This window comes from Anguilla rostrata, chromosome 1 (genome assembly GCF_018555375.3).
Source record: "Anguilla rostrata isolate EN2019 chromosome 1, ASM1855537v3, whole genome shotgun sequence".
Classification (NCBI taxonomy): Eukaryota; Metazoa; Chordata; class Actinopteri; order Anguilliformes; family Anguillidae; genus Anguilla; species Anguilla rostrata.
This window is the reverse complement of record NC_057933.1, coordinates 62,942,052-62,954,838: the sequence shown is the minus strand read 5'-3', so window position 1 is coordinate 62,954,838 and position 12,787 is coordinate 62,942,052. Positions and strand designations below refer to the sequence as shown.

General features: G+C 40.9%; 2 protein-coding genes across 3 annotated transcripts in view; one reads left to right on the top strand and one right to left on the bottom strand.

The window, feature by feature from the left end:
- Positions 1-1,872, bottom strand: part of chn2 (chimerin 2) — a 37,580-nt gene extending 35,708 nt beyond the window's left edge. The window contains exon 1 of one of the 2 annotated variants that reach the window (XM_064348386.1): positions 1,166-1,872. In XM_064348386.1, the coding sequence (XP_064204456.1) occupies positions 1,166-1,214 (49 nt within the window). In that variant the 5' untranslated portion in view covers positions 1,215-1,872. The remainder of the gene's footprint in view (positions 1-1,165) is intronic. The other variant, XM_064348378.1, reaches the window with a different exon arrangement.
- A 1,146-nt stretch (positions 1,873-3,018) lies between these two features.
- cpvl (carboxypeptidase vitellogenic like) lies at positions 3,019-11,908 on the top strand. Its single transcript, XM_064348366.1, has 13 exons — positions 3,019-3,162; positions 3,773-3,958; positions 4,202-4,320; positions 5,096-5,210; positions 5,367-5,425; positions 5,842-5,921; positions 6,222-6,288; positions 6,888-7,010; positions 7,844-7,975; positions 8,304-8,402; positions 8,967-9,140; positions 9,991-10,173; positions 11,568-11,908. The coding sequence occupies exons 2-13, from the start codon at positions 3,778-3,780 to the stop codon at positions 11,661-11,663; spliced, it is 1,428 nt and encodes a 475-aa protein (XP_064204436.1). The 5' UTR covers positions 3,019-3,162; positions 3,773-3,777; the 3' UTR covers positions 11,664-11,908.
- The last annotated feature ends 879 nt before the right edge of the window (positions 11,909-12,787 follow it).

Below are 12,787 nucleotides of genomic sequence, written 5' to 3'. Positions count from 1 at the left end.
ATTCCTAATCAGGTTCATGGGGAGTGGGGCTGTGAAGCCTATCCCAGCATGCACTGGACAAAAGGCAGGAATTCACCCCAGAGAGGTCACCAGTGGCACACCTGGGGCCAATTTAGTTTCTTCAATTAACCTAACCTGCTTGTATTTTGGACTGTGGGAGGAAACTGGAGTATCCAGAGGAAACACATGTGGGCACAGGGAGAACATGCAAACTCCACACAGAAAGGCCCCGGCTGGGTGGGGCAACAGTGATGCCTTTGCTGTGAAGCAAGTGGTTTACCCACTGCACCACCGTGCCATCCAAAGAAAATATTATTATGTCAATTAAAAAAAGCAAGATGACTTAGAAGTCATTTAAATAGCCTTGGTTAAATCTTTGGTCTTTGATCATGACAGATTAACAATCATTCATGAACATACAGTCATCTGGAAATATTGACCACCTCGGCTGCTGATCACATAAGATTGCAATACAAAGACAATTCATTGATCATGAGCAGCCAAGGATACGTTTGAGCCTGCTAGTAGCCTACATGTGAAAACCAATTTAGAGAGCGACAGTAGCGATTGCTCTGAAGCTACACGTTGCTCACGCCTGTTCTCGGCAAGGGAGAACCGATTTTAACCCTGATCAGCAATGTTCGCTGTCCACTGGCGATTCATGACGAGAAAGCATGGGTACAAGTAGCACAACATGAAATACTCCGATGTCACTCATTAGACACAAACCACTGGACTATGAACTGCGGATTAACACCACATCCGTTTGTTATGCGATTTAGCAATTTTCAATTGCAGTTTTTTTTTTCTTCCTCGTAGGTTGGCATATGACCAGGTTTAGAAAACCATGCAAAGTGCCAGTGTGTCAATGCATTTTTAATTCCGTGGAACTGGCCACTGTAGGCTATCTTACGTGCCAGGCGACATATCATGCAGCGTGACACAATACCACTTAACAGAGCATCCAACAATATACGCTTGAAGCTTAATATATGAAGCACCCATATTGAAGCTTAATGCTTGAATGTAACTCTATGTAATTCATTTCGAAATAGCAGCTTTATTATAATTTTAGCCCTTGTCTTTTAAACGAAGGTCTACGTATTAAATCAAAGTAGATAAAATTATTTTGACAAGATAATGTGATATTTTGCATGACATTCACCTGAGGAGACTGAAGAACCCGACAAACTGGAGTTACTGGATGCTGCCATCCCGCTCACCCCCGTCTTCAGCTGGCGGTTACACGAGGATGGTATAGATGCGCTCGCTGCGTGGTTCTGGTGGTCGGTCCATCTCACCGTGAAGTCCTTTTACTTCTTTTACTTTGCACTTGTTTTGCGCAACGCAGTTCCTTTGTAATTTCAGCGCTGCTTAGCCTTATTCCTATGTTCTGCAACCTCCCGCTCGGCGGCTTAATATGTGGTTGGATGTTTTTCTGCCGCATTTACTGTGCTGTGACATTCGCTTTCTGTTATATTAGGTTGGCTACAGTGCATTCAAAATGATTATGAAAAATAATCTAGCGAGTTACAGTAACAACGAAGAATGCAATAAAATTCACTTCGTTTTAGGTAGAAATTTGGCATTTTTGTCACTTAAGTTTATCCTATGCGAAACATATTCCACATAAGCTTTCGCCATGTTGAATTAGCAGGAGTTAGGCTACTGTATCATTTCCATGTGCCACTTCAGGACTCGTAATAAACACTATACACCGAGAGATCCGCCTTCTTAAAGTGGAAGTGACTGCTGTCATATCGCTTGGGGGGCGTTGAAATCCACGCGCTTCAACTTGCAGAAATCATCCTGCTGTGTTGAAACGAACGGCCGACGATGCAGTCTCATTTAGAAGTTAACCCTATGTAGTGCAGAGGACTATAATTGCGAACTTCTAGAAAGAGACCTGGAAGTACGTGTAGATATCTCTACACAAATGAAGTAAATCAAATAATCATAAACTAGCCTACGTTGGCTATACTGTAAGTTTATAATAGACATACAATCCACAATCAGAAGGTCAAATTTAGGCTACAACAAACGACCACAGTCAAATTCTGTTTTGAGGAAAGCCATTTAATTTCACTGAACGTCGCATAGTTTCATATATCCCTAGAAGATTTATTCTGCCCTCTGCTGTTAGTACTTCGCTAAATAAACGCTCACCAAGATCCAGCGCATAAAGGGAGAATCTGCTCTTGGAGTGTGTCTATATTTTTTCTACACAGTACAATGTCCAGTTTTAATTCATATCGGAGTACATGTGGTCCTGTTTTGGACCATATGTAGCCTACTCTGTAAGAGTTTCTTTAACACTGAACATTTTACTGTGTACACATTTCCGTACAACTGTCTTTGTTAATGTATTACTTTTGTCTAACCTGGTCAACCTATAAGCCCCGCAGGGCTTTTGCAACTACCTGTGCATTTCAATGTCAGAAAACAAAAAAACATGAAGAAATAATTCTTAAAAGATGCAGTCAGTTGATGCAACTTTGATAGAGTTACAAGTGAACTGTATTCATGTCAGGTCTCTTGGACACCGAACTGCATGTAAGGGTTGAGGGAGATTTAATCAAGGGATAGTTTGTGAGCATACTGCTCCAACCCTCCAACCCTTAAATATATTTCACAGCCGTTTTTAAGAAATATATTACAATATTTTAAAGCTGCAATAATTTGGATATTTAGCTAATATATAATATCTTGATCGTGCATTTTGTTTTGATTAATTCAATATATTAAATTTCCATCTGGGATTTAATCTGTGCATTCAGTGAGTACAATCGAAACACTGTACTAAAGGAATATAGTGGTATGTTTTTCAAAATGATAACAACTGGAACTTTTAACATTAAATGCACATTGATGCGTTTGGATATGAAACAAATTTCACTGATCAGCTGATGTGTGCCCACATTGTGATTTGTCCACCCCCTGATTATTGAAGGCACATGACAGTTTGTCCCAGAAATTCTGGTTTGTCCCTATTTTTTACAGTCTCTGGTTTGTCCGTGCCAAATGACGACATCACGTGACATCCCTGTGATCATATGACCGCACACATTCGAAATCATTTCTCAGAAGTGCACGCTCATGTATCACCGCTTCTAACCTTTTAACTTAGCATTACTGCTGCAAGGAAGACAACACAATAAAGAGGTAGGAATATTTTGCCAGTAATGCCTTTACAGTTGTTGTGTGACTACTATGTTTCATTTTACAATCCAGCAAATATATTGGTAATCGCTAAACAATTACGCAGCTAGAGCTGGTAGGCTATCTTATTGGTAGATAGTTGGTATCAGTCGGCCTCTCTACTGTAAGCGAGCTAGTGAGTCTAGTTTTGTCTTGTCACTTTTCTGGGTGACAATAATATAAGAATAAAGCGGCAATGCTTTTCAGACATAGACATTTTTTATATGTCCCGCATAAAAATGTTAATGCTAGCTAAAATCTGCATTCGCTAACGTAGTTTCTTACTCTCAGTAAAACCAATTCAGTTCTGACAATGGCGAGACTCTCAGATGCCAGCTGGTTATGATAACTAGCAAAGAGTGATTCAGATAGGCCTGCTGTCGAAACTGTATTCTCCAACAAAAATGGGAAAACCGCCCCAGCGACACGCCAGTTGTGCAAACAGAAGCGAAATTCCGAAACAAGGCCTCTCGCGTTGCAATGGCTTAGATTACTTAAAGCTATCTATCTGGTGTCATGTTCCTTAGGTTGGTCACAGTACAGCTTCTTCACCTGTCACTCTATTTTTCTGTAGTCACAATGCTGAAGGAAACGGTCAGTCTTCTTCTAGCATTGTGGATCGCTTCCGAGCCGGTGCTATCCAGGGGATGTTCAAGTTTCTTCTGCCGCAAGTCTCTCCGGGTGACCAAGCCAAAAGGACCGGATCCCGGCAAGCCCCTCTTTCTAACGCCTTATTTGGAGCGAGGGAACGTAGAGGAAGGTGAGCGTGTACATACTGTAGTTAAGGGATGATTAAATCGCTTTCATTTCACTAATTGTTGTGAGTATATTCCCATATTGGATTGGAAAGGATGTAGATACGACATCTCGGTGGCTTCTGCGAAAAAGTAATTTTTAATTGCTTCTCTTGAATCAGAACCATACCATTATTGTTACACTGTAGTGTTCAGTACTCTTTGCCTATGTTTTTAGAGGTTTTGAAATCAAACCTCTTATGTCCCAGCCAGAAGACTCAGTTTGGTGGGGCCCCTTCCTGGAGCCAACGTGAAGAGTTACTCTGGTTACCTCACAGTTAACAAGACCTATAACAGCAATCTCTTTTTCTGGTTCTTTCCAGCACAGGTAAACGTTTTCCAGTTTGAGAACAAAATGTTTAATGTTTATCTGTAGTGATGCAGTTGTATGTATACACATATAGTATGAATGATAGGAACCATGTACCTTCATGTCCCAAGCATATGAACTTTGACCCTGGCTGTACAGGCCAGGGTCAAATCCCAAATGAAATGCCCAAATCAAATTAACATGGATAGATACCCAACTCTGTACATGGATAACGTCCATATTGCTTATGAGTTGTAACCTGTAAGTCACTGTTTAACAATAATATTATTAGTACATGACATACAGCATGACTTACACGCACACACAGGGATGTAAACAGAGCTCTCAGTGGCATACAGTTGCAGTAACTCCACCCAGTTTTATTAGATGCAAGTGATGAGCAGAGTGGGACGTGCCTTTTGAATGGACTCCAGTTATAATCAATTTTGAAATCAAAAGTCAGTAAATCTTTTAAATTGCCCAGTGGGACAGATGTTATGTATGTCTGGCAAAGAAGTGGCGGCTTTAACGAGGCTTGGATGCCATGATGCGCAAAGAAAAGATTTCACTACAGAAGACTGTTTGAAATCACAAATGGACAGTGTTGCTTGTTCGCACATGCTATTTTGTATCGCTTTGTTTTCATTTTGCATATCTTGCTAATAGTTCCAGCCAACCATAAATATGCTTTTGCTCTGTAGAAAATCCTGCCATTAGATTTAAATGTATGTATGCATTCTGTCCACTTATATATTCAGAGTATACAGTGTATCCATGTGTAAATACCCTTTAGGAGAGACCTGAGGCTGCTCCAGTGCTGCTGTGGCTTCAGGGAGGTCCTGGAGGCACCTCGATGTTTGGACTTTTTGTGGAGCACGGTCCTTATGTGGTGTATCAGAACCTAACAGGTAGGCGTGCGAGGTTATCAATGGAGCGTATTTGTGTGTACATGGAAGATGCTAATACTCTATTCTATGTGCTGAGGCAATAATTATGTCAAAGGCAGTGACCTGCTATTTACCCTGCATGCTGTCTGACAGTACCATGATATCTTCTGTTTACAGCGGGGTTCAGGAGTTACCCCTGGACATCCAGATACTCTGTTCTTTACATCGACAACCCAGTATGTGTACCCCCTCTCAGACTGTATATCAGCCACACCTGAAAGATGACAGTTATGAGATATGATTATTAAAATTAAACTGTTACCCTCAGGATTCACTCATAGATCCCTGGATGGCTAAATAATGTTTCTCTCCACCATTTGCAAAGTTTACTCCAGTCAGACTGACTGTTTTATGCAATACAAGTTCCAATGTACATTTTGTGGATTGAACAACCACTGGAGGTTGCCAATTTAACTTAAACCAAACCTGCTCATCACATTAGCCTGTGTTACTCTCTGAACCAAGTCTGAGCTTTGGGAATATCCACATTCATATGCACAGTTTTTCTCATTCTGTGCTTTAGTATTATATAGGACATATTCTGTTTTGTGTTTTGTGTGCTGAAGGTAAACTGCTGTGTTCTCCTCCTCAGGTGGGAACAGGATTCAGCTTTACAGACGATGATAGAGGATTTGCCCGCGACCAGGATGATGTAGGCAGAGATCTCTACAGGCAAGCTGTGGGCGGGTTCATTGTGCTGAGTGAAAAGGAAGAGCCGTTCTCACTGTATATGCTCCTTAATAACGTGAATTTATTAAAGTCTCTTTCTGATGTTTATAAATTCATGTTACTCAGGAGCATATGCAGTGTGTGGACTCTTAAGTTTTATTCAGTGAATTCTTCTTTTTTTTGAGTTTTTTGACGTGCATGTAATTTCTGTGTTTCACCATATGTTGTGCTCCCGTTCAGATTTTTTTCCCGTAAATCCATGATTTAGTGTTAAAAGGAGTCGCTTCTGTTGTTTCTCTTCAGCGCACTGACTCAGTTCTTCCAGATCTTCAGTGAGTTCCAGCCAAATGATTTCTATGCCACTGGGGAGGTAAGACTGCATTTTCTTCATCTTTATAACTAAAATGAGAAAATTAGGCAGACGCGATAAGACACAAATTGGTACAACTCTCATTAGATTAGTTTGGGGAGAAAATACTAGCTACAAAATCACCTAAAGAATGTAAATGCATAACAGTGCCCTCCAAAGGTATGGGAACAATAGAGTGAAATTTGAATTTTGGTATATTTGGGATAATTAACGCATTGGGATTTGAGATCAAAACATGAATGTGAGACAAATATACAGACGATCAGCTTTTATTTCATGATATTTACATGCGTATAAGCTTTACCATTTTACATGAACAGTTGTTCTTGTGTTGTCCCCCCATTTCCAGCTGTCTACAGCCCATTGGCATTGCCAGTTGTTTGGTATATTATTTGGCAATGCCTTTCCAGGCCTTCACTGCAGCTACTTTCAGTTGATTTTTGTTTCGGGGGATTTATGTCTTTAATCCCCTCTTCAGCAAGTGAAATGCATGCACGAATGGATTTAAATCTGCAAATATTTAAAACCGTTCCCATGCTTTTGGAGAGCACTGTACCTGTTGTTGTATTGGTAATAATGGAATGTTGTTTGTATTGAAGTCTTATGCAGGGAAGTATGTTCCAGCGATTGGCTATTACATCCACAAAAACAACCCCTCCGCCAAGGTGAAGATCAACTTCAGAGGTGTCGCCATCGGTGACGGGCTGTGTGACCCAGAAGTGGTGCGTACTCCTGGCACTCCTCTCCTGTTGGGGCTGCGTTAGACGACAGTTTCAGGGTGTTTTCTATATGTTCTTGTAAAGATTTGATGCTGATTTAACTGAATCCAGGAATGGTCATTTTGTGATAATCTGGACGTTTACTGTATCAGCTCTCTGATTGGCGCGTATGCATTCACCAATTCTACCCTTTCTAAAATGCTGTCTATGCTGTCCGTTTTGTGTTTTTAAAGCCAGTTTCATTTTTTGAAAAAAGATACTAATGTTCATTTGATATAACAGATGGTTAAGACCATTATATTTCAGGGGTCTTGACTTTGAAATTAGTGAATTGTATTTAATTTGATCCTGGAAATCCTGAGAATGACACTGATGTTCTCCACTTGTGTACACCGCTCTGGAGAAGAGCGTCTTCTAAGTAAATGTAATGTAATGTAATGTCTGTGTAATCTGCTCTTCACAGGACCTGGGAACACACTTTTATCTATTTTCAGTCTTGTGATCTGTATATTGTAAAAAGAGGTGTTGTCCGCCTCATAACTTCATTCACTAGTTGGGTGTCCAGGTCATGATTGTTACAGAAACAAGTATATCAGCTCTTTCTTTTTTTGATGCTATGGGGGCCTGTTCTGAGTGTTTGTAAGTCTAGCATTCTCAACCAGTTTACCAGGTGAAAAAAGGAATAACGTTGCGATTCTGACTTCGATGGCTGTGCCTGAGATGAGTTTCCTTATCTCTCCCTCCCTGTACTTCTTGGATAACTCTTAACTGCTTTCCGCGGTGCTCTGAGTTTCTGTGCTCTCTGTTCTGAGTCCCTCTCGCGCTCTTCCCCTCAGATGCTGGGGGGGTACGCAGACTTTCTGTACCAGACTGGCTTGGTGGACGAGCTGCAGAAGCAGCACGTCCAGGAGCAGACAGATGCCGGGGTACGACTCATCCAACAGCAGAAGTGGGTGGAGGCTTTTGAAGTAAGGACAACAGGGGGCGCCCTTCACACAGAGTGAGAGAGGTGTACGGTAGGGACTTAAAATTAGTGAAGAACCATTATCGTCCAGACATAATAGTACAATTATTAGTATTTGAGTTATTAGAAATGCTGTGCTTCCAGATATAGAACATACTCCGTTATGGAAGTCTGTTATCCTCCATCCATGTGCAGTACGAGTCTGTGTGTGAGTTTGTGCTGTTTCTCTGTGAACTTTCTTTGTGAATATACAGTACTGTCTTCTGGCCAAAAGTAATTGTGCAGGTGTTTTTATGCTGTACTGATTTGAGTGGTCTTCGTTTGTTCCTCAGCTTTTTGACAGCTTGCTGAATGGTGATTTGAGCCCATATCCGTCATTCTTCCAGAACGTCACTGGGTGCACTAACTACTTCAACTTCCTGCAGTGTCAGGTACAACTTACTCCTCAGGGAGAGAATTATGGCTTGGATGTTGTCTAAATTGTTTTGTAAATGGATTTTCTGGTGAAAGAGTTTCATCTAATGTCAGATGAAGCAGCATGAAATGATTAGTCTTCACGGGCAAGTTTTTAATTCTAGACTGAATATTGGACTTTTTTGGTTTTGTATAGTTTTATTTTGTCATTGTATATTATACCTTCTTTTAACATTAACACTTATTCATTCATTTGTAAAAAAAAAAAAAAGTGTATGCCCTGGTATTTTGGTTTGGCTGAATGTAATTTGTGATTTAATACACCAGTTTCACAAATCCTCCTTCAAGATTAAATACTTTATTGCCATGGCAACCAGTCCATGCAGATTGACTTACTGAGCTCGACATTAAAAATAGACTGGAAATGCATGAACAACAAACTCAAATGAACACTTCCATATGCATACGTAATCACAGACTCAAGGGGGAGAAAAAATAGCTGGACAGTTTAACCCCAGACATTTTATTGACACTGACTGGTCTGGCTGTATATCTGTGTGTGATATAACTCCCGCTCACAGGAGCCTGTGGACCAAGAGTACTTCGGCCAGTTTGTGACCCTCCCAGCTGTGAGGAGCTCCATCCATGTTGGAAACCTCACCTTCAATGACGGTTCCGAGGTGGAGAAGCATTTGTTGCAAGACGTCATGAAGTCCATCAAACCCTGGCTGGGCGTCCTCATGGACAACTACAGGGTGAGGGAGCTCTGCAGAGCCGACCTGACTGGCTAGCACGGCCACCCACTGCCCCAGCTCTAGGCTCCCGTGTCAGGTGGAGGGCTGCTGTGTCACTGTGCCTGTGGGCCCAGTGTGTGTTCCACAGTCCTGCGCCTCTGGTGGCTGGAAAGGATCTTCTCTCTCCTCCGCTATGGTGTAAAACACCCCGCCCCCCCAGCAGAGCTCTGCAGCAACTGGTGTGGGACTAGGGTGGAGTCATTAGATGGAGACAACGTGGGTTTAATCTGTGGTGAAATTATAACTCTGGCAGCTTAAAGATGTGTGCTTTGTTTATGTAAAAGAAAAGGCCACGGTATCTGTATCTGGGCTAAAGACACATTTATGTGTATGTATGTTGGGGCTATGCTGTAGCACACAAGAATTGTTCTACTTTGATGAGGGTGACTAGTGTCTCTGCAGAATACTGGTCTTATAGCACTTACAAGTGGAACATTTTAGTCTAATTGGATGCAAAAAGTTAACTGCTGATGCAGTTTATACATGTTCATGTGGATTTCTGATGAAATAAGAATCTGTCCACTCAGCCAAAATGGTCTTTCTACATACGGAAGTCTTTCTCTGCCTGTCTGACAAAAATTATGCAGGATTCAGCAACTTAAGCCAAGATGAATGTTTTTCCTAAAGTTTTGCCAATTTTTGGCCACCATGTACCATTCTTTAAAAACACAATCAATCAGCAATTTATTAGGTCAGGGTGCTGGGTGCATTTAGCCCATTGGGTTTTTGTCCTCATTGACCCCACTTTTGTGCCTTTTAATTGCCAATAAAGGTTTGATGTATTTGTGTATGCCTGTCTCGTCTGTCTTAGGTGCTGCTCTACAGTGGGCAGCTTGATGTGATCGTAGCGGCACCGCTAACCGAGCGTTTCTTGCCCACTGTGGCGTGGTCCAGAGCTGACGAGTACAAAAAAGCCCAGCGGTTCTACTGGAAGATCCAGCCCAGTGACACTGAGGTCGCAGGATATGTCCGTCAAGTGGGGGAGTTCTTCCAGGTCAGAAGCCGAATTGGTCTCCCGTGTTTCAGTGACCATTTCTAATGTCACCCTATACCTTAGACTTTTCACTGATACAGTTCAGTGATTGCTGAATGGAGGTTGGCTGGTTTTCACACTTGAATTGCTGCATCTCACGGGAGATTGTGATGTGAAATTGGGCTGGAAGGGTGGTTCTGAGATTAAAGTCCTGCGTGGTTTTCCATTTTTTGACCTTTGTCCATTCAGGCTGCTGTTGTTATTGCTGCAGGCTTTCTTGCAAGGGAACTGTAGGTGGAGTCTGCCTGCTGTGTAGCTGTGTGCTTTCTGTACACATCAGTGGTTTAAACTGTGGAGAATAAAGAAGGAACAAAGGACAGGCCAACTTTGCTGACAGCATCAATTGACCAGCATTAGACTGAACTGACAATGAGGCCTATTTGATGTCTATTCTACATCAGCTACAGACTGTAAATAAAGTTTAGGCAGTTGTCCTGATCTAGAATAAAATAACATAAAGTATTTTACTTGTTCTGCTTGCAAGTAACTTTATTCAGGATCTTTCTCAGAGATGCAGGTCTGTTCTGTCCATTGGGAATGTACTGCATTTTTGGGGTTTGTCTGAATACTGAAACCAGAGTTTGAGTAATTCTGACCCAAATTCACTGCTTTCCTCCTTAAAGTGATTTCTATTTTCATTTCCCCTTTATGTTTGTCTTTCTTGACCAACAGTAACAATAACCAACCAAGACAAAAAGGAAATGAAACAAACTGACAACGCAAGCATTAGGCTGTAAAAATGACCGTTGTGTAGAATTATTGTAAACTTTTAGTTTTCACCAGCATTTTGCCTAATATAATAAATAATGGCCCATAGCCTAAAACACTCTACTGTTCAGCAGGAAAGATGATAATGGTAAATGATAATGATAATAATAATAATACTACTACTACTAATAATAATAATAAGAATAAGAATAATAATATTGCCTGCCATTGAATGCCTGACTCTGTGAAGTTGTGTTTTTGCGGATGTAGTCGTCAGTCCAGTGTGAAGTTGCAGTGATGTAACTAAGACTGTGTTATGTTCTTGCATACCTATATTACATGTGAATGCCACACTGTTGATTTATGAACAGCCTCTTGCATGCACATCGTAAGTCTCGTTCTTGTCTCGTGCTCTTCATTCTGGGGAAATACCGCGGAGGGATTCTTTGGGAACCAGATTCTGTATTTGGTGCCTCCCTTGTCCCAATACCTGTAAAATAACTGCACAAGCAGCATTCATAAGCCCACACATGAATAATGCCTCATTGGCTGTGTGTTGTGTGTGGCGTCCAGTGCAGTCAGTTGGCTACCGTGTTTACTCACGACCTGCCTGTACTTTTGTCTCTTCCCTCCCTCTCGCCATACAGGTGATCGTTCGAGGAGGGGGGCACATTCTGCCGTATGACCAGCCGGAGAGATCCTTTGATATGATGGACAGATTTCTTTCTACAAAGGGATGGTGATACACTGCAGAAGCACTTTGAAGAAATGAAGGTTTAGAGCGATAAAGATGTTCTTATTGAAAGAAGCACGGCTGCAGGTGTTCTTTCCTCCCTGTGGAGAGAGATTCTGCGCTGTATTCATTCTTGTACATAATCAGGATATATTTTCAATGACAGGATGGCCTTATGATTGCGATTTGATTGAAATAAATTGTGTACAAAAAACCTGGTTGTTTAATATGTATTTTATTTCAGACTGCACTCTACCAATTTGAATGCCCTGAAGCCTTCAGTGAGGAAACTGGCCCTGATACCCTCAGGGCTAAAGTATTTTCTAGTCCTTAGGCAGAGTAAAGTGTCTCTGAACCAGCCCTCCAATGAGCTCTTTATGATGGGGAAAGTTAACTGCATACTGCAGTAGTGGAAGCAAGCACTATAAGAAATGAAATGTCATAATTAAAGCATACATTCAGAAGTTGCTACCATTTAAATGCTTGTAATAATCTGTATAACATAATGGCTAGTATATTAATTATTGGTAACAGAATTTTACAGTTGCACTAAATTCCATTGTGTGTGTGTGTGCAGGTGTGTGTGTGTGTGTTTAATTGGTCATTGTAGGTATGAAAGGGAACATGAACAGCGAAAGCAACTAAGCTGCACCTGAAGGAGATCATGGATATCAATAGTCAAATTCTGCCATCTGGTGGAATATTTTCAGAATGCATTCGGAAAAGAGTACTAGTCTGGATCAACTTTCTTCCGAATCGGAATTATAATTTTTTTAAAATAATAAATTCACAGCAGTTAAAGCATACTTATGGCCACTGTAATATGTTTGTGCTGCTGTGATAATAATATTATGAGAAACACTTACATAATGCTATGATCCAGATATATAGTTAAACTAATAGTATACATTAAAATTTAATACAGAAATGGCACATACATTCACAACAGATATGGACTGACAGTAAAGATCCTTAAAACACTGTTAATAGTCAACACATATTAATTGAGCAGTTTGCTCCCTGTATATTGTTTTAGAATGCTGAAACTGGCCTTAAAACTAACAGATATCATAATTGGCATGTAAAACAGGTTAGACACAAGTTCAGCTTGAAGGGACAAAGCATTATATACAC

What these genes read in the sequence shown, in the direction of transcription:
- cpvl (XM_064348366.1), top strand. Translation starts at nt 3,778, where the DNA reads ATGCTGAAGGAAACGGTCAGTCTTCTTCTAGCATTGTGGATCGCTTCC. An exon ending in GGCTGTGTGACCCAGAAGTG is followed by an intron (nt 7,011 to 7,843) that starts GTGCGTACTCCT and finishes TCTTCCCCTCAG; the next exon opens with ATGCTGGGGGGGTACGCAGA. An exon ending in TCCTCATGGACAACTACAGG is followed by an intron (nt 9,141 to 9,990) that starts GTGAGGGAGCTC and finishes CGTCTGTCTTAG; the next exon opens with GTGCTGCTCTACAGTGGGCA.